Consider the following 21,698-nt stretch of genomic DNA (forward strand, 5'->3'; position numbering starts at 1 on the left):
TACATGAAGTAGGGTTATTAGCTTCTTGTAATATTCCATGCAAAGAAATGGCAACTGCTCACAAGATGACACATCTGGTAAACAGATAACTATGTTCCTTTATTGGCTTCTGTTAGCTGCAGCAAAATGTTACCGAAGTGTGGAAGAACAACTAAGAAAAAAAACACAGAACAGTACGCCATGCAAACTGCATCACCAGCAGTGCTCTGTAGGTGGAAATAAAGTTGCATTTTTTTTTCTAAATAAACAAAGCACTTCCTATAGAGGCCCGCAGCTCAGGCAATTGCTTTTTCATGGCTTAGTCATCCAGCATTAAATGAGGTGCCTGCAAGATATGTTTTGACAGGTGCTGCTGAGCTGTTTAGTTGAGGCAGTTTCAAGTCATGTCTGCTATTTGCTTTCACTGGTTCCAGAATGGAATTTTTCTACTGAACTACTTAGTGCGGTACAACCAGAAATAACTCCTTTGTGCTCATAATACGCGGAGGTGCAAAAGCAATTAAATAGGAGCATAGGAGTAAATAACAGGCAAGAACAAAGAGGCCACAACCTTAAACTTCAGGGTGCAGGAGTCCATGATCTAATGGGTATGACTGGTCCCAGTTTACAGAACGTTTCTTAACACAAGACTTTTTTCCCTACCTGCAATATGTTCTTGGCACACACCTTTTGACTTGCATTTCAGGGGAGCAAGCTGAATTACTCAAGCTCCTGAATAAGCCCTTTAAATAAACTAAGAAGGTCTACTTAGAGTTGTACAAATTAGTAAAGAAGAAATAACTTAAATAGTTGAAATCCTGGAAAAACTCTGGCACAGATATTCCTAGTTCTACAGCTCACTCCAGGAGAGGAACCTGCTAAACAGCAATGAAGAAAAGTCTAGGCCTCAGTGTCTACAAGAATTGAGGCAGCTAAGTTCTGATTTCCCAGATTATGCTGGAATGCACTGAAACAAGTGGTTTGTTGTTTTTTTTTTCCTCCAAATCACAGCACGTGAGGTTAGAGAAGATGTGCCATTTTCTGCTATTGGATAAGAATGGTTGAGAACCCTTATATTACACTGAGAAATGCTAAATAACATTTAACGCTCATTCTGTGAAGGTTACAAGACATTAACCATTAGTGAAAAAAATTATTCCTCCAGGCAGTATTACCTTTCTCAATGAGAATAGATCACAGTATTCCCCAATAAACTCAGCACATCAGCCAACCCAGAGATATCTAGCAACTTCCAATCACAATTCTGTATTAACAGAGGTCTTTCACATTGCAACAATGTTTTGTGTTTGATAAATGCATTCCATCATCTCATTCACTAATCACAAACAAGTGAGGGAAAAAAACCCAACCAGATAGTAAATTTAAAGTATAAGGCTGAAGTCTCAGTCATTTTTCCCTTACTGCAAGATATTTCTTTCCCCTATCAACATAAGACTGATTGTATAACTCCTCAGATATGCATTAAAACACATTCCGTTGTCGTTGGCTTCTGTCAACTGACAAAATACACTATGGAGCGTAAAAAATATTTATTCAGCCTAATTCAACATAACTGTAATTTGTAATACTAAAAACAAGATTTACAACATAGTAACCAAAGTAATGACTTTCTGCCACCACTTTAATCATCATATAATCCAAACAGTGTTTCTGTAATGATATTTTTACAGTAGCTTCAAGTTTCAGTGAAGACAATTATCTCTTCCCATAGAACAAGTTTCAAGACTGGTAATTTGCATCATTCAATTCTTCATGAGACTTTAAAAAACAGTAATAAATTGGCAGGAAATATATACAGTGAAGACCACTGAAAAGCTGTTTTCTCAAAATGAGGAATTCCATAAGAAATATGTATATGTTTCAAGGCTATCTTACACAAAGCAGCAACCTTTCAAGGTTGCCACTCTATCTAAAGTCTTATATAAAAGTGAGCCCACTCTAAGACAAATATAATCAGCAGACTTGCAAGATTGTAGCAATTCTTCAGTTACAGCAAGAAACTCCAAGTATTTGATATGGATCAAATTTTCTATACATGTAGTTTTTGAATAGCAGGTGGCCATTATATACACTTTATACAGTTCTAAAATATTACATCTCAGTATTTAAGACAAATACACTATAGAAAAGGTACCGTATTTTTGAGGTTTCTTTAGCATACATTATTGCAGTCAAATATTAAATCCATTCTGCATTTCCTTCATTTCTGATGAAAAGAAATAGTTACTTATGAATACTTCCACTATTTTTTTTTTTATTTTTATTTTTGTAATTTCTGGGTTTTTTTGTTTGTCTGTTTTTTAACCTGTCTCCATGCATTTGAAAACCAACTATGAAGAAGAAAAAACCTTTTGAGAACAACAAATTGTCATAGAAAGAACTAGTAGTAGTAACTCAAGGTTAGAGCTGATAAGAATATTAAATGGCCATGTGATATTTGTCAAAATTTAACTTTGGAAAGCAATTAATTTCTGGTTTTACATATCTGAAATAACTGAAGTGCTAGTGTCTCCATCAGCAGGCTACTTTGAACATGTTGTAACAGTAAAGCTTACTGCGCAAATAAACTAACTTAGTTTATTACACATTGTAAGATTTATCCTTAGTCCTTTACAGAACAGAACCAAGTTGTATTCAGCTGTCTAAACTGCTGGTAATGTCTTAAACTCAGTACCCCAGTGTAGCATTGCCCCCTTTCCAGCTGTTGTTCCTGGCTATCCTGCCAATACAGATGACTTGGGCAGATAAAAGACTTGTCCAGATACAGGAGCTGAGCTGTGTTCCCAGATCTGGAAGTTGAAACTGAAAACTAGAGCTTTCTATTAAACGTAACTTTAGCATCCATTGTTTCCACATATTTTTCTTACCCTTTTTACTTGTATAGATAACTAACATAATAAAAAAAAAAACACGAAAACTAAACTATTGCACTAATAATTAACTAGAAAGTGATTGAAATTCACTTCCCTGATGTAATTATTTCACTGGGAAGAAAAAAAGAAAGCTATCTAGTACCAGTTACAAAACAGGAAAAAAAAAATCACCATGAGCAAACAGTAGGCATTGCAGAGGATACAACAGGACAACAAAAATTACCAGGAATAGAAGAGTCACCTGGAAGCCACACTCATTTCAAAAGCTTGTACTCAGGTGGCTAAAGCTGACATAAGTCCTGTACACTGATCTATCTCTTGCTGTCTCTGTCCAGCCATTTGTGTATTGTGTACTGCCTGCTCCACACCAGCAAAAAACAAGAAAATCTTTATTGCCTGATGTCCCATAATTACTTTCCCTTTGTAATGACTCATTTCCTTTCTTAAAAAAAAACAAAAAACCAACCTTCATTGCATAAAGTACAGAAATGGATGACAGCCTGGGTATGAAAACACAGTATTAGAAAAAGCATCTGGACGTGGCCTATATTAACTACACAATTCAAAGTGTTCCTGTGGTGGAGTCAGTGCTATTTTTTTCACCCATTCAGCAAATCGGCTCAAAGAAAGTAATTCCAAAGCCTGTTGCTCAAAAGAAATACCCCAAAACAACAAAAGCAAGTCACATTCTTAGGTTCAGTGATTACTGAAAGGATATACCCTGCCACAAGACAGTGCTTTATTATATTTAAAGAAAAAAAAAAACAAAAAAACAACACAAAAAAACAGGAGCAGCAACTTATCACAATTCTCCACTACTGTGCAATGATGATGGAACCAATACAACATGGAAACCTGTTAGGTGAAACTGCATGACATCAGATGATCACAGCCTTATGCACCTTCTTGCTCAGGATAATTTAAAATTTTGCGGTGAGCTTGGCGCAAATACTGCTGTTGTTTGAAGTAAACCTTAAAAGCTCCTTTTATAGCAACAAAAGCAATTCCACCCTGAAATAAAAAGAGATTTTGAAAGCCTGGAAAGTTCATCATAGCATCACAAACAAAACATTCAATAAAGTTTACTTTCTAATCAAACAGCTTTTTCTTTTGAAGTTAGCTAATTAGGACAATTCTAAATCATTATCACAGTTTTCTGTCACAATGCAGTATTGCACTGTGCAAAGGGATTATAAAATAGACCTACAATTTTAAAAAAAAATTTTTTTATTTTATTTTTAAATTTCCTTGGCAGTTCAACACATATCCTATAAGTCTATTACTCTATTTCAAAAACTAAGTAAAACAATTATTTACCTGCTTTTTTCCCCTTTCTTTGAGTAATTATAGATGGCACAAGTAACAGTATTTGTTACCATTCCATAAACAGACTGTGGAAGAGGGCACTTACTAAAAACAAGCACGAAGTGAAAGAAAGCCAATTTATTATTCTTAAAGTTTTACCCTGCATTCATCTCATTCATCACTCAAGTTCTAGTTCAATTGACGCTTCTTAGTTTCCTCCAACTCCACATCACTTTACAATCCTATGTAACTATTTATATAACAAACAACAGGGTATCTTACCAAGATTGTCCTTTGTAAATTTGAGTTAACACTGCTGAACATCAGCTTGCCAACTATTGTGGCAATAGTAGGGAAAACTAGAGCTCCACACAGAATACGTGTTGCAGAGACATGATCAGCCAGCGGGTTGGCCTCTGCTGGAATACGAGGAACAGGACAACCAATGCCTAAAGGGATGAGAGCAGAAGAAGAGATAATGCAGCCAGTGCCTCAAACAGAGCACAGGAGGAACCAGTCCTGCCCTCCTCTGCTTCATTATACATCTACAGCGCATCAGCATAGATATTCAGTTTAATTACTTTGATAACTCACCCTCTTTTCAGCAGATATTCTATTTCAATTAAGTGACTATCTTCATTTTTACTTTCAAACAAGAAACCATTATTTTTAGTAGATTCTTTCATTACCAAAGCCTTAACTGAAACCATGCTCCTGCTTCTGTTGCCCCACTTGCCTCACTAGGTACTGTATGAGCACAATCAAAAAGGAACAAATATAATAGAGGGAAGGTATAATCACCCATACTTAAGGATGGTAAAAACTCATGCCCCTGTCTCCTAGATGGAGAAACTCTAACTTGGTATTGACTTTTAAAATTAATTCACATTACCTGGAAATATGCTGTTCAAAATTTGTAGCTTATTAGAGTATTTGCGCCACAGTCTGAGTACATAGTCCTCCCAGCGAATCATCTTGCCCAGTATTAGCATGACTGGGATAGTGGGAAGTCCAATTAAAAGAAATAAAGGATCGGCTCTCTCCATAACGTCAAGACCTTCTTTGTGACCCACAACCTGATAAATACGTATATAGTGAACAAACAAACAAGAAATACAATTTTAAAAGCTTGTTTTGGGGAGGGACTGATCACACATTTTAAGGTAACAAAAAACTCTTCAACTAATGTACTCAGTCTCCCTTTGTGTCCTTGGCTGTTTATCTAGCACAATGCAGACGAGTGAGCTGCTTCCCTGGTGTGCACATCATTAATCTTGCAACAGAGACCTGTAATACAATGCTCTACCATCTCTGCAAAAGTTTCATGTCCTTCTGCATGCATGAGTAAAAGCATAAACATCTGAATATGAAAACAGAAAGCTTTCCACAGTGCATACAAAAACTTAAATTTGTGAATGATTAATTCTATACTGAAATTGATTAGATCTTGCTTTTAAGGATAAAATGTATTTCAGGATGCTTAAAATCCCTTAATTAGGAACCCTCTATGCAAGAGAAATCACACTGTATGTAAACCAGAGGAAAAGATGTAATTCTTCAAACCTGGGATCTAACCAGGTTTCTATAGCAGTGTAGGTGTGAAGTAGTAACCATGCATTTGCTTAACTACACCCACAACTTGCCTTTGCTTAAGGCCAGATTCTCATTTCTAAAGTAAAGCAACCATAGAGAGGAACGTTTAAGCTTTCCATTTTCTTGTGTAGTTGTAGAGAAGCTATAAAAGATCACTGAAGTTACTGCAGAAAAAGGCTCAGCGTAGCAGTTTTCAGAGAGACAAGGACTAGTATATTTCACTAAATTCCAGTTTTATCCCTACAGATGCTTGCAGTGCCCCTGTAAGGGCTACAAGAACAAGATGTGAGATGAGGAAATTCACAGTTGTACAATTATGTAGTTCGGAGCGTCATCCACTGGAATGGAGGAGATCTAGTAAGTCATTTTATATCACTTTTATACAGCCATTTGACAATGGTACCAAGGAGGCTGCATCAACTCATCTGGGCTCAAGTTAAAATGGTTGTCATATACATTCTTGCTATAAGTTTCTATACAAACAGAACCAAATGCTAAAGGGCAGTACCACACAGCTCAAGAAAAAGTAGTTCCATATAACTTACATGGATAATGACTAGGTTTTATATGTAAAATAAGTTACAATTCTGTACTGTAACACAGAATTAATAAATGCATTTCTGTATGCTACTGTGCATAACTGAATTGCATCAGAATACTTTATACTTTCAGGCAAAACACAGGTTATAGGCTAAATACAGGAATCAACTAAAATGCTAACAAAGGTCCTGCTAGTTGTACAATCCATGAACTTAAGTCTTGTATTTGAAATGGGACAGTTTTGAGCAACAGTTAAGAGCTCAGCTTCTGTCAGCACTATTCTTGTAGTCAAACTGCAAGTCCACAAAAACTGAAGACAGTTTCTTTCACTAACATACATTCTGCAATAATCAAAATATACTATCAAAATGAAGTTGTTTACATTTGTTGTTTATGTATGAATTGCATCCTTCAGAACATGCATATTGTTCTTCATATAATAAGAAAAGGAGTTGAAAAAATTCTCCATGTAACCAGCAAAATTGTTCTGCAGATAAAGAAGAGATTAGTCTCCTTTCTTCTCGAGACTAGGAGTTATAGACTACCCATTACCAGTAGCCTTGTGCTAATTGGTACTTTTTCTTAAGAACAGAAGTGGGTTCATCAGCGTGTCTTATTCAGGGCAGCCAGTAACAAACAGCAGTGAATTTTCTTAACTGTATACCATGAACCCAGTTTGAACAGGCAGAACGGGCTTTATACAGTACGACTAGTTAAGAGTAAAATGCTTTCTATCAACCCACCTTGAATATATGTGCTAACTTCACTGAACGTGATGAAAGTAGCAAAGCCACAATTTAAGCTAAGGGAAGAAAGGAGTCTTTATTTTTTTAATTTAAAAGGCTTTTAAGATCTAGAAGAGGAAACACACATGTACCTGCATCACTGTTACAGCTCCATATGTAACTGCTGTCCAGTATATGGAGCCCACCATTATTCCAGCTGCAGCAAATGGACATGCCTTTGAGATCAGTCGATCTGCAAGATCCAAAACGTAAACAACTGGACCTATGACAGAGGAAAAGTAAGGTTTCAAGATGCAGATATAAGCATACTGAAGAAAGCTCTCAGCACCTGTCACTGACAAGAAAGCACAAACTTGGCAAAATACAAATTTGATATGTCACATATGCTGCTTATGAGAGCACACAGCTTAAAAGCTACTGAGCTGAACTTGTAGGTTCAACATAGTTTTTCATTCATACAAACATCTGAGAGAAATATACTCCTTACAGCACTACTAATTTACACTGCTGAAGTTGACTAGGTCCCTTTGTATCTCCTGAATCAAAATAGTTTTGCTGTACTAACCATTTAAAGCTCAGTGATCTTTTCTTTGGTGTATGTTAGGTATTTTTCAAAAAGACAAAATAACATACAGTCATTATGTACCCCACAAGCTGATCTGATCTCTGACAGCTTTGCCTAAGAATGCTGTCACTGAACTTTATCCCGCTCTACAGCAAAAAGTAGCAGTCAAAGATTCATTCCACTGGGAAAGTGATCGGTTGCATTCAGTATTTTTAGGGTTACCTCAAATATTAGAGGAAAAAATTCTCTTCCTTCAGAACTATTGATAATACACAGTTTCACTGTTTATTATCAACTCCACTTTTAAGACTTGCACAGAGCAACGCATTACTCACACCAACTTTGATAAACAGGGCATACTCACATCTTTTCTTCTGAAGACTACAAGAGAACCAGCAAAGCAAAAGCCACAAGTTGAAGAGTCTGGAAAGTATGCATGGAACTGAAAAGTGGCTGTCACCATAGCCATGTTCCATGATACTTTTGTCTTTGCCAGACTGCTAAATATCAGTAGAAAAGTAGCAATTTTATATTGTGTTTTACAACAAGCTCTTCAGGATATTACATGTTATCAGAAAGTAAATGGTTGGTGACTACTTTTTTTTTTTTGCATACTTTTATAGCTGACAAAAGTTGTGAGTCCTGTTGCATGATTTAGTTGGCTCTGCAAGAGAACAGTGGGTGTGCTTTCAAAAAACAACCAAACAAAAAAGATAACCACCCAATGCCAGCACCAATTCTAGTCAGCTGGAGCCAGCCAATGAAAACAAGTAACAGGAACATCTAAGTGAACTAGTTATAATATTTATTAACAGTGACATTCTTGAAAAGCACTCCCAAATACAGAGCAATATTTTATATACCAGTTGTACGGTAATACCAGCCACAGACCTGATGCAGAGATTGCACTTTTTAACTGGTGTTTGTGCATGTGTCATACCAAAGACCCACAATTTAAACATATCTAGCTTATATGTAGACTTGGCTTAAGTAATTGCAAATAAGGCTAAGTTATCTATCAATCTTGTAGACAGTTTTGTGTGACTAAGTTGGGCAGAATGTCGCTTAATTAGCTTCATAGTTCAGCTCTGAAAAAGAATAAATAAATTTGTTCAACTGTATTAATACTTATGATTAACTTTCCAGGACAAATTTAAAAGATCGTTGATATATTTATGAGCATATTAAAATAGCAACAAGGTCATAACTGCAAGTGCTAGAGATGCAGTCATCTGCATATCCTGATAGCTTCCCACAGTCACTGAGAAAAGTCTAGTGCACTGTTTGGATAATTTACATCATTCTTTTAAAGGATGTAAAGTCAAGAGACTCCTCCCCCCTCGCAAAAAATTTAACACCACCACCACCCAACAACTCCCTCAAAAATCACACAAAATTGTCATATTCTGCAAGTCCTGAAGGATAACACAAAGCACTGAACGTGCAAGGTGGTAGTGGCAACAGCAGAAGTCTAAGATAAAATATTAACAGACTGCACCCACTGAAAGAAAGCACAACACAGAATTAAGTACAGAATTCTGAGCTAGAAAAAAAATGTTCCACTAAGCTTTACCCCTCTAAGGTGAAAGCAGTGAGAAAGGAAGGCAGAACAAGTCTCTGAAGATTATATTAAGAAAGTACAAAACTGAAAAAATCTCTGACATACACATGAAAGAACAAAATACAGTAATATTTTTTGTGTATTAAAACCCCCAATGCTTTAGTAGAAATTTGTCTGCCAAGTTTGGTTTTCTTATTTATTCAAATGAATAATAATAATGAAAAATCCGGGTTTTAAGCAGTTCATCAAAAAAGGAGATATTCACTAGGAGGTTTTAGGAAGCACTTTTTCACGGAAACCTTTTTCCAGCAGTACATTAGAAAGTAGATTAAGTTTCTGAAGCATGATACGTCATGGAAACTTGGTTAATTGCTACATCTTACCTGCTCAAGAAACTTCAGCTTTTTGAATGGCATGGCTGGTAACATGTTTGCTGCAGCACAAGGAAGGGGCTACTGCTAAGACTGCTTGAAATCTTACTGTCCTAACTTTGCCTTGCATGACCTTGATTGACTTACAGTTGAGTTCTGATGTAACAGTTCTAGGTTACTAAGAATTGCTACAAAAGGGCACAACTGTCCCACCTGCTTGAAGGACCTGAGGTCATAATGGAGGTTTGATGAACCCAAAATCATTTTCCTGGTCTACTACAGACTTGTGTAAAATTACATATGCCATGTTAAATGTTATTCCTTCCCTTTACCATGGAAAAAGCTGGTATTGAGAGAGAAAATAGATCAAAAAATTTAGGATGCCTTCAAGCAGAGCTGAGGAGTCTCACACAAGAATTTTAGGCCAGATTCATCAGAAGCTAGGAACATTAGTATTTAGGCATCTTAGCATTCAAATAAAGGATGCCACAAATTGCAGGCACAAATGAAAAGGCCTGTTTCTTTTTCTGTGTGTGCATCTTAAATAAACTACAGGCACTTCTGTTGCCTATTGCCAAAACCTTCAAATTTTGTGGTATATCTTCACTGTTCAGACACCAACCCCCTGCCCCATACACACCAAATTAACGCTAATTATCAACACTTGATGCCTTCCTCACAACTACTTTATAGCAAAATTGACTCAAGGACTTATACATCACTTACTTACTAACAAGCTATGGTGCTGTTTTACATATTCATAAACATGGATAACACACTAGCCAGTTTTCTTCCCCCTTTGCAATATGTATCGTCACTCAAATTTCCTTTCAGCTCAATTTTTTCAGCTCAAAATTGTCAATAAAACAGACTCCAAGCATTAAAATCAATCAATAAATAAGCAAAGTATTAGGAACAATATACAGAAACAACCCATTATATTGTGATTAAAATGATACACATCTTACCTAGCTTTGGAAATACTATTAAATATTCTGCATTGCACTGAGGACAAGCAACTCTAGCAGTACTGTTTCCTCTTTGCTTTTCATCCACCCAGCGCTGTAGACAAGTCTGATGAACCCACTTCGTAGAGCCCCTGCACCTGCAAGGTCTCACCCACTCTGCTGTCCGATCATCCTCATCGGTAGCAAAACAAACCCAGCAGCTTCTGTAATTACAGGAAGAAAAAAAGATATTTTTGCTACTTTCGAGTGCTGAATTTTCATATGTATTTTTAGAAAACGAATACCTAGAAATGATGCTTGTTGCTTCATTCCTAATCACCAAATACACAGGTTTTTTTCTTTTTAACCACAGCCTTACCCTGCAGTATTAACAACATAATATTACAGACAGCTAAGCAGATGCTTTTAATACATTCTGAAATACTAATTCCAGTTTTTGATCATTTAAGGTTTAAAAAGCACTGCAACTGTAGTTCAGCCTCCTAATAATTAAATGCATGGGATGTTAAGTTGTATCAAGTACCTCCTTCCACACTGAGTATTCTGTAATTTTTTTTTTTTTAATGAAAAATATTAAATCGATGCAGTAGTTTCAACTGGGAAAATAAATTCAATCCTCTTGCACGACAAAACCTTAATGCAAATGATACAATGTGAGAAACCCTGTAAATAAATGCATCCAACTGCAGTTTCTATGAAGGGATGCGTTAAGGTAGTAAACAAAACTTCTGCTCTCCCCTCCTCTGAATTTACTGTCAGCTGTTGACCTTCCTCTCAAGTCTCCTTGAAACGATTTCTACCACGCTGCAGCTGCTCAGCTCTCTCTCCTTCATTGCATCACCCCCCTTGTTTCCATCAGCCCCTGTACACTTTCTGTAAAACAGTGCAATACTACTCACAGCAGTGTTCATCTTCCAGTTTTTTCTTTGTTCTGCTGATTCACTGCACATACAGTTTAAGCCTACATTCATAACTTACACTTTCACTCTTCAGCTAAGAACTCCACAACAGAGCTGGCTAAATCTGTGGCTGCCAGTGAGGCCAAATGCATTAAAACCACAGAAGCCTAAACCACACTCAAATAATGACAGATTATTTAAATGGTGAATATATCCATGAGCACCTCACCGAATAAATTATATTCAAGTTTTCTGCTGATACGATCATCATCTTTTCCTTAACTGATTCACCTAATTTCCTGCCAGGTAATCATAACTGAAAAACTTGAAAGACTTATGAGAATAACAACAAAATCCTTTACAGTTTTAAGCCCTTAACAAGTCATGAATAATGAACAGTAAATTCTGCATGTTTTTGTCATGAGCTTTACCCCTTTCCATTGACTGCATCTGTAGCAGAAAGAGCTAAATAAAACCATTTCCAGCACCTTGGCTCCTGCCACATTTTCCATTTTCTTGTACTGAATAAAATATGACCTTGATTCTTACTACTGAATGAGGTTGCTACTCAGATAAACTGAAATAGAAAAGGCTGGCAAGGCAGAACAAAGCATTGCTTCTGATAGAAACAGAAACCTTTTTTCCTTGTTGAATTTTCTACAGAGCCAAATCAATAACACTGATGTATTTTTCTATACTTCTATGGCATTTAAAAGAAAAAAAAAAAAAAGCAATTAAGAGCAGCACAACACACGAAAAGCAAACCAGTGTCATTTCAGATTGGAATATAAGATTACAAAAGCCTTTTAGATTTTGGTCCCCAGTACCTAGAAGTTGTCCAGTCTCAAAAACATCTACTCTGACTCAGAAAAACTAATCACATTCATTTTATTTTCTACTGAAGATAAATTCCCTTCAGGAAACTACACGTATAAAAAGCAAAGTGGATAGATAGAAAACTGTATTACAGATCAGAAAGCCTACACTACAAATGTTATACAAGCAGACTAGAAATCCTCAACTTGCCTAAGAAGAAGGTTCTCCAAATCATGAATTCTGCATCACTAAGGAAGCTGCTCTCCTACAGTGATAGCAGCAGCACACCAAGAAGATCCTCCTATTCCAACAGACATACCAACAGGCAGACTGCTGTTTTACTGCCTTGTACTCTGTTTAAATAATACTTTTTTCCTCAAATCAGCATTAGATGGGAAGAAGAAATCAAATCATCTCAGTCTGTGGGAGCTGAATTAATCATGATAAAGCTTTGTTTTCATGTGGGAAACACTAAACAAGCAATACAAATACTTTAAAAGCAGTTCATCGGTTTTATACCACCAGTAAAGAGATCTCAAAAATCTTCTAAGCTCAATAAGCCCAGCAGACATCCTTGTGTCCGCAACACTTAATGGAAGGTGATTTGGGAGACTAGGACAACACAGCTGTTCATAACCTTGTTCCACATATTCAGTGCTTCAAGAGAATTAAAAATTGTTGGAATTTTTCCCTAAGGATCAGCGACAAACACACAGGAACTTCAAGTACAAACAGAAAACTTCTGAAAAGAAAAATCCTTCAAGACTTTTAGCAGGACCTTGCACTTAACCATGAGCCAAAAAGCATTTTCCTCCCATTACAGATCCATCATAAAATACAAGAAATCTCTCCAAGAAAACTTTTCTGCCCATTACAAAGCACGCCATTTTTCCTTGAAGCACAAATTCACTGTTACCTTAATATCAGAATACAGCATCCTTACTCTGCTAAGAAAACAGCATCCTTACTCTACTAGTAATACTTATTGCAATTGAATTTAATATCTGAGAAGAAAAAAAAAAAAAGTGAAGACTGCTGATAGCAACCACAGCTTTGTGAGCCAACAGGTGAAAGCAGGTACTGGGAGATGAGACTGAAAGCACTGCAACAACTGTCCATGAAAAACCATGGTTCCAAAGGAATAAGCAGAGTCAGCTATTTGTAAAGCACCTGTCCATAAGCTTGTAAGTTTTTTAATGTATAGACAATAATGACAGATAAAATATTACCAATGAATAGTAACAAGCTTCCAATAAACCTACTGACTACACTCTAAAAACTGTAAAATCATACATAAGTGGGCAGACCAAGATTTCAAAATTAAAGGGAGTTATGAAGCAGCACACAACATAGGTAAGTTACTCAGCAACTCATCTTGGTAGAGGAACACCATAAGCTCTCTTCTCAAGAAGCAATGAAAGAATGCCTTTCAAGTTCTCTAAGCATTTCTTTTTCCTGAGTTGGAAGAAAGCAGCAGAAAGTTCTTGTGATAGAAGGCCATTCTTTGCTCACAAGAGACTGCAAGCATGGCCTGTGTGTCTGACAAAAGCTGGAGCATACAGCTCAATCGATCTAAGGCACTACAAAACTGCTAGGGGGCAGCACCATGCGAGTCTTAGCATTAGATATGGGAAATAAAAAATGAACAAATCCAGCAGCGAGGGGTGAGATCACAAAGCTTGCCAACAAATTACTTCCAAAACTGAAGTATGGGTTCAAAAAATGAAGGTTGAGAAAGAAGTAATGGTAATACCTAATATTACTAATATATTATGCTACTACTGCAATAACATAGTGGCAAAACACCTAGCAAATGATGATTTAGAGGTCATTTAACAATACTTCCTTCTGTGTTCCTTCCATCTTAATCATGTACTAATTGTTTGCAATAGCTGCAACATAATACAGCAGTATGTCTGAAAGCTCTGATTAGGAAAATGAAAACCAGAGAAAATTCTTTAATGTCTCAGCTTCTCACAGTGCTGAACTGCAGAGCAGCATGATATGCATGTATAATAGATATAGTAAGAAGCTAGATGAGATTGAATTTGTATACTAATATTTACTCTGGCTGTAGAAAGCAAGGCAGGTAGCATGCTCAAGACAGTACAAGAACTCCAGATGGCAACAGAACCACACAGTGTTCTCCAACTGATAATATGACCTGCTATTAAGGTAGAACACCCAACTCCTGAGAAGCTCAACTACCTGATTTCTACACCGATAAGAGATTAAAGGAGGATGGATTTTTACGAAGCTGAAAAACTCTGTTCTAGCAACACTGCCAGATGTAGCAAAGGAAGACTGAGTAAGACTTCAAAGTAGATTTAAAAGTCATTCTTCTTTTAAGTCATCTGCAATCTACTGTATTGAACTCTTACACCAATGCTCACTCCCCAGGGACAAATTACATGCTTCACTACGTGCTAAACTTTGATTTTTAACTGTTTCCATGGTTTCCAATGCACCAAATTTACTTGCCAGACAATAAAAGCATAACAAAACAAGAAATCATATAACTGTCAAACTTCAGTCATTTGAGGCCCCCTGGGAAAAGCATTTTCAACTATACTCTTGATCACAGTCATCATGACCTGGATTCTGCACTTCGAGGAAGAAAAAAGATTATTTGCACCATTGCTTTCAGCAGCTCAGTCAATACACTCTCCAGTTACAGGGTGACAAGACTTCAGTCAAACCAAAGCAGAAAAAGCGTTGGTGAAAAAGCATTTAATCAAGAACAATGCACAGAAAATAACTCATGTAGCTCTCCATCTTACAATACTCAATTACAGCAGATAAAGAGAGGATAAGGAAAGGTCTGACCAAAAAGAAATGTCAGTGCAGGTAACGGAAAATTGATCTTAGACTCTACAACACAGGAGGCTTTTTCTTAGTAAGAAGGAACTCAAAGCATGCTAAGGTATTCTACTCAGATGCTGCTATTGTTTAATTACACATTCAGAGGATTCCCCAGTCAGTGTTTCCAGAAAACAGCTTTCTGACATTATCAGAGAATTAAAAAATATTAGCACTGAGGCAAACCTTGATAATAAAACAATTCTGTTTTAGGAAACTTGCTTGGAAGTGCTGTCCACGCACTGAGGATAAGTATCGTTGCACAACTGCTTCATTAGAACACCAACACTGGTGTTTGAGGTATATGTAAAAAGTAGGTAGTAGATATTACAAACATCAAAAGCAACATAGAGAACAGAACTTTGCCATACCTAAAATTGTACCTTTCTCAACATTAAACTACCACTGTGACAAGCAAATGATAAAAGAAATGCAAACTTTGATCCCATTCTCAGACTGTGTTATGCAAGTTCAAACTTCTGCATCAATCTTCCAGTGTCACACAGCTAACGTAAAAATAAAACGTAATCTTTAGGCACAGTACAGTTATAAGTAAACATATTAGCACCGGCTTTATCAGTTAAAAACTAATCTTATGGCTGTTCACATTCCATTCTTAGTTCCGTGATCAAAGCAGTTTTTCCTGTTACGTTCTTTCAATCAAAGCAGAAATAAAATAGAAAGTGGGGTCCTAAAGTTGCAAAAATCAGCAGGAAGTCTTCAAGCAAATGGCTTTGAATTCAATAGCTTATATAATAGATGCTATTACTCAAGTTATATTCTCAGTTTATAACTTCTATTTTATTATAGAATTACAGTATGTGAAAAAGCAAATGAAAAGGCCCTAGAAGAAACAGTCATCTTTTACCTTCTTAATATTTGTAACAAAAATGAATGAAACATCAAAAAGTCATTAAAAAAAAAAAATCTCAATTCAGTAAGGATTTTAAAACCCAAAAAGAGATTCTTAGGAAGCAATGGGTTTAGGAACAGCCACTCATATTTGGTAGGTACTGAAAATTTGGAAGAGCCTTTAGTAAATGCAAACCAAGCCCCAAGGTGTCTGACCAGAACATTAGGTAATTCTCCCCAGCACCCTCAAGCTGACTGCATGACTCACCAGCAGAGCAATCACAAGCACTCAGCACATGGCCTTCCTAATAACATCCTTCACAGAAGGCTACCTTATGTTGGCATGTTTTAGTCCAACATAAAATGCTGACTTCTAAACAAAGTACACAGATGCCAAGTGGAGGCATTTGTTAACAGGAGAAACAAATGAGGGAGAACAGAAAGTTACGTAAAGACACATTACAAGAGAAGGCCTATTTCATATTTCATGCATAGAACTCTCTATCCTCTCTACAGTAGCGCACCAATGAACACTTGGTATATTCACTGCCACTTAAGTTTTCTTTTAAGATCTTCTAAAAGTAACATTTTAATCTTGTTGATTATTTTTTTCTCCTGAAATTGTACATATTAAAACAGTTACTTGGTATATTTGTATCAGTTGACACAAGGTTTTATTTCAGCAAGCACTGTTTCCCTTGGCATGGTGGCTTGCAATCACAACTAAGCGCTATTGCAGAGATCTAAGAAGCTCTCAATACAATCTTTCATACAGCTTTTAGATCTAACAGATGAAAATACTATTTGAGTACCCTGAAAATGTATACAGGGTACTAAGAGCTTCAGTACCAAAGATGATAAACAGCTTCTTAGGAGTTCCCTAGCCCTAAAATCAGACAGCTTATCTCTTACTGCCTGCAGGTAGAATTAAGCTGTTAAGCCATTAAGTTTAAAACATTCAAGTCTGTACGTAAGCCTACCAAAGCAGATGTCAATATGGAAATACTATACACATGAGGGGGAAAAAAAAATAAATAAAAAAAGAGAGAAAAAGAAAAAAGAGAAAAGTCCCAAGGTTAAAACAGTTTAAAAATAACATCCTGGTGCTTTTACATAGATGGGCAAAAGGCTTTTTAAAGGTTCGCAATTAGTTTTCATTTGCCCTTGCTGATAAAACAGGGAGGCATTACTTTCAGAGCAGTCTTTGTATACTGGAAGGAAAAGTGGTCTTCAGACAGTAAGAAGAATACCACAAATCACTACCATGAAATGGAAACCAGCATTCTGAAGCCTGAATATAACCAAATTGCAAGAGCAATCTGCAGATAATCCCTCTGAAGTCAAGAGAATAAAGCTGAAAAATAAAAGAGTACATTTTAGCATTATGGCTCACATTAAGGTAAAAATAGGCAGTGACATTGCTATAAAAAGCCAGTGTGTGGATAAGCATTTAGATTTTTTTAGACTGATTGACCAGACTATCAACACAAAACATGAATTGGAAGCTATCCAATGAAATTTTATGGTAGAAGTAAAAATCTTTAAAAAGAAAAAATAAAAATTGACAGCTTCCAGGATTATTTTCAAGTTAATCAAATTAATCACTTCAAAACCAAGTGAAAGTACATGTTATTTATGCCTAAAACACAGCTATAAAACTCCATTTTATAGGCAAATGACACTGGAAAAAAATAAGAATAAGCAGAAATAAGGCTGCTCTAAAAGTAAGGCCTCCTATTTTATTACATTGGCCCATGAAGTCAAAAGCAGATGGTGGTAGTATGGCAGTAGAGGCTGAACCTTCCCACCGACATTCCATGACATGTTGTTGCTGTGTGACAGCAGCAGAGAGGGGCAGTCTGACAGAACAGCACCTCACACATGGAAGTACACACGCAGCAAAGGTGTGTCACCAGATTCCTCCATTTGTAAACAATGGCACACAGCCACCAACATTCATCAACACTCACTGAATATTTATGGAGACCAGTGGATGTGAGTTGAAAAATAGCATTTTGTAGCTGATGATTTGCTCTATGAAATAGCATTATTGTGCACGTGTTCTAATTTCTATGAAAATAAATAGGAAGCATTGCTTTCAGAGTGACCTACGTACTTAAGAGATTAAGTTACTAATCGAACCTAGTACCAAAATCTGACAAAGTTCAACAGCTTATCTTCCAACATTACCCAGAGAGAACAAAAGAGTCTGGAGCATGCACAGAGCAGCCAGAGCACCTGACAAGGGATAAACACGAAAGCTAGAACATTCAGAAGTGTTCAGCTGGAAGAACTACTGTAACACAGTGCCAAGACGGGAAGTTCATAGGACCCAACTGAAAGAAAATAAAGCCAAAACAACAACAAACCTTCCTTCTTTTTTAGCCTATTTTTAAAGTGATGTTTAAAAAGACAAAAAGGACTCAGTTCGTGATACTGGCACACCAAGCACAGTATTTTCATTGTAAAGGTTCAAGATCCTCATACTCTGAGTACAATATTTGTGTTATTCCCTCTTGCATTCATGGTGTAGCAGCCCTTCACTTCAGCAAAGTATGAAGTCCTTAGCTAGAAATTTCAAGTAAGGAATTAATTACACCGTAACAGCTTTTTATTAGAAAAGTGTCATTTATTAGAAATGTGGTCCAGACTAAAATTATGCAGGAAAAAACAACAAAAGATGAGCACAAGAAGAAAGTCACGTGGATGTACAACCTAAGAGCCAAGTAAAGAAGCCAGATATGACCTCTCACAAATACATATTGAAGAAGTTGATTTCAGGAGCTATCACCCTTGCATACATTCAGATCTACAGCAATAACTTATTCCTGATACAGGAGTACTTCACCATTCTGCGAATTCTCAGTGATACCACCTTGGTATCAGAAAAAAAACCTTTTTCCCTCCCAGTCAGCTTTATTCACTGAAAAGCTGTTTTCTGCATCATTCACTATGAGATTTCAATTTGATTTAACAGTACGTGCTCTGTGTGAAATGATAATACATTAACTCATAAGCTTTTCTATATGCACTTGTTACTGCTACCCAGGGCAATAGCTACCTGTCATTAGCATCAATGATAACAGCATGAATGAAAAGGAACTTCTGCCCTTCAGAATCCCTACAAAGGAGTCATTCACAGGTTACGTCTCCAGATGAAAGGTTTTTCTTGGTCATCACTACATACAACATAAAAGCAGTTATGTATGATCCCGAGAAACATCAGATGAAGGAACAAGACAGTTTTTTTGTAATATAACCACTCTCCATAACCCCAGTATGTAATAGACAACTTACACTGACTGCATTTTGAAGTCTTGTTTGCTCCAAGATCCTTCTACTTGTACTGTCCTGAGTCCTGAATTAAAGACAAATCCTTAATACTTGCACCTTCTCACCATCTCCATTTCCTGTCTCCCACAATGCTGTTTCTATATTCAGTCTAACAAGCTTTCATGAAAGCTGCAGTCTTTCTTCTTACCTTCTTCTATGCTTCCTAAGTACTTCAAACGTTTCCCCTATTGTCCTTGTTGCTAAGCAAGCCAGGAACACCTTCCAATTATTTTAGATTACCGACTCTTATACCAAATTTACTAGGAAGTCTTTTGAAAGGGCCAGATACACATCCTTCCAGCTTTGCGAAACTGTGGTTCGCAAGCACATTAAACATGCATCAAACCCCATATACCCATCATATCCAACTGAAGAACAGTGAACTGGTTTGGCTGCTAGTTAACCAGCTTCCTTTTTAATGAACACTCACCTAAACCTCGCATGACTTCTTTCACTACTTTCTACATACAATTTGGATTTAACAGTTTTTGCACTAACAGTAAGCTTTGCTAATATTGGGAAGACCTTCAAATCTGTTCTAGGACAGAAGAAACATGGAAGAAGAAGAAAAAAAGGACATTTAAAACATGTAACCTTAAAAGAAAACAAACTGTAAAGACATCACAAAAGATTCTAGATTCTTGTGTGTCACACTCCCAAATGCTGATACAAGCACAAAAGAAAAGCTTCAGTTTTATTAGGCAGCGTCATCTAATTACATCAATTTACTGTTTGCACCGCAAATAAATACCACCTCAGACATTTCCCACTGAATTAGAACCTCATGTTATGTTAAAATAGCTACAGACAGCAGGGCAGCCATTCAGAACATAATGATTTCTTAGGAATCCAAAATAATGAAATATTACATATCATCACCTGAAGACCACAAACTTCAGGATGAAGATGAAAATTAGTTTCAGATGTGCAACATTCTTCATGATCCTCCTCATTCTTCTTCCTTTCTACACAAGTTTTCCCATCTTCTCCTGCTCACTTGCCATCCTTCACCATTTTCCTCTCTATTGTCGACATTCACAGGAAGTAAAACAGAATACTTCCCTTGTAGTGCTTTAAAAAACAACAAACTTATCTCCTTTCTGTTACTTCTTGCAAAAACGTTTCCAATTCCTGACCCTTAGCCTCCTTAACATCACTTCCCCAGGTTTTCTAAAACATCAGAAGCTTTCCCTCTTCCTCAATCCTCCAACAACAGACTTTTAGTCATTTTCCACACTGGACTGAAGTTCCTTATCCAGGCAGTGCAAGCTCTGCCCTTGCCTCCCAGAGTTTGCCTCTCCATTACCTGCCTGACGACAGGCTGTATTTTCCCCCCTCCCCCTCCAAGTTCTTTGTGATTTAAGTGCGATACGTTTATCAGTAGAGGATAGATTCCTTATGGGTTCCGACCTTCAGAAGCAGCAGGCAGTCACACCCCCGGCACTAACAGCCCGGTTGTTGTGTCGCCTATACGTGCAGGTCTCAAGAGCTTCCTGGATGACTCAATGCGCCTCAGTGGGAATCTCAAATTCTCAGCAGAACAAGGTGAAAGTGCTTCGTGTGCAAATCAACGTAAACAGAGGAAATAAGCTTACAAAGAGCGAATGCCTTTTCTCCCCTAGAATTAAGTCAGAGGGGTTTACAGGTCGGACTTCTTAGCAGCAATTAAAAAAAAAAAAAAAAAGAAACTACAGACTCCTCCAAAGCCGACAAAACCAGTAACAAAGCCCACCAGGCCCGGCTAAATACACCTCGCCTTTCAAGGCTTTCAGGAACGCACCAAACGCTTCCCATGGCCGCGTTACATCCCGCAGCCCTCGCACACCGCGCCGTTCTCCCCGCTCCAGCCCCGCCACGCACTCCACGCTGACGTACGGCCGAGCTCAACGCGGCCCGCAGCACCCGGACATCAAAAGCCCACAGACACGCTACCGCCCCCGGCCGGCCTGAGCCTCCCGGAGCCGCTCCTCCCGTACCTGTCCATGCTCTGCGGCAGCGCCAGGCCCGTCTGCTCCGACATCGTTACGGCAGCGGAAGGCACGGGCCTAGCCGAGGCCCCGCAGCCTGACAAAGGGGCCCAGCGCGGGGGGGGCCGCGCGTCACGCAGGGAGACAGCAGGATGACAGCAGGATAACAGCAGGATAACAGCAGGATAACAGCAGGATAACAGCAGGATAACAGCAGGATAACAGCAGGATAACAGCAGGATAACAGCAGGATAACAGCAGCGCCGTGCAGCGAGGCCGCCCCCCGCCACGCGCCTCCCTCGGCGGGCGGGACGCGGCGCGCGGAGGGCGCTACGCACACACGGCGCGGCCCGAGCCGCCGCGGTGCCGAGCTGAAAGGCGGCGGGGCCTCTGTGAGGTAAAGGCCGAGCGCGACTGCGACGCCCGTCCCCGCCCTCTTCCCAGCGCGAC

At 37.9% G+C, this 21,698-nt stretch overlaps 2 protein-coding genes across 8 annotated transcripts in view; one reads left to right on the top strand and one right to left on the bottom strand.

Annotated features, from left to right (window-relative positions):
* CPEB3 (cytoplasmic polyadenylation element binding protein 3) overlaps nucleotides 1–21,698 on the top strand; it is a 114,389-nt gene that overhangs the window by 8,097 nt on the left and 84,594 nt on the right. For 4 of the 5 annotated variants that reach the window (XM_015866938.2, XM_015866936.2, XM_032445424.1 and 1 more), the window contains exon 2: nucleotides 6,018–6,128. In XM_015866938.2, coding sequence (XP_015722424.1) covers nucleotides 6,062–6,128 — 67 coding nt within the window. In that variant the 5' untranslated portion in view covers nucleotides 6,018–6,061. Of the gene's footprint in view, nucleotides 1–6,017; nucleotides 6,129–21,560; nucleotides 21,646–21,698 lie in introns of those variants that run through there. The other variant, XM_015866945.2, reaches the window with a different exon arrangement.
* MARCHF5 (membrane associated ring-CH-type finger 5) lies at nucleotides 3,569–21,578 on the bottom strand. 3 transcript variants are annotated; one of them, XM_015866951.2, is made up of 7 exons: nucleotides 21,480–21,578; nucleotides 21,258–21,402; nucleotides 10,523–10,725; nucleotides 7,189–7,319; nucleotides 5,071–5,254; nucleotides 4,461–4,627; nucleotides 3,569–3,884 (listed from the first exon to the last, which is right to left on the bottom strand). In XM_015866951.2, exons 2-7 carry the CDS (start codon nucleotides 21,299–21,301, stop codon nucleotides 3,768–3,770), a joined length of 846 nt encoding a protein of 281 aa, XP_015722437.1. In that variant the 5' UTR covers nucleotides 21,302–21,402; nucleotides 21,480–21,578; the 3' UTR covers nucleotides 3,569–3,767. The 3 variants fall into 3 exon arrangements, with proteins under 3 accessions (XP_015722437.1, XP_015722436.1, XP_032301318.1); XM_015866950.2 differs by lacking the exon at nucleotides 21,480–21,578 and having other exon boundaries at nucleotides 7,189–7,289; nucleotides 21,258–21,479; XM_032445427.1 differs by lacking the exons at nucleotides 21,258–21,402; nucleotides 21,480–21,578 and adding an exon at nucleotides 19,246–19,271.

The sequence above is a fragment of the Coturnix japonica genome, chromosome 6, assembly GCF_001577835.2.
Source record: "Coturnix japonica isolate 7356 chromosome 6, Coturnix japonica 2.1, whole genome shotgun sequence".
Taxonomy (NCBI): Eukaryota; Metazoa; Chordata; class Aves; order Galliformes; family Phasianidae; genus Coturnix; species Coturnix japonica.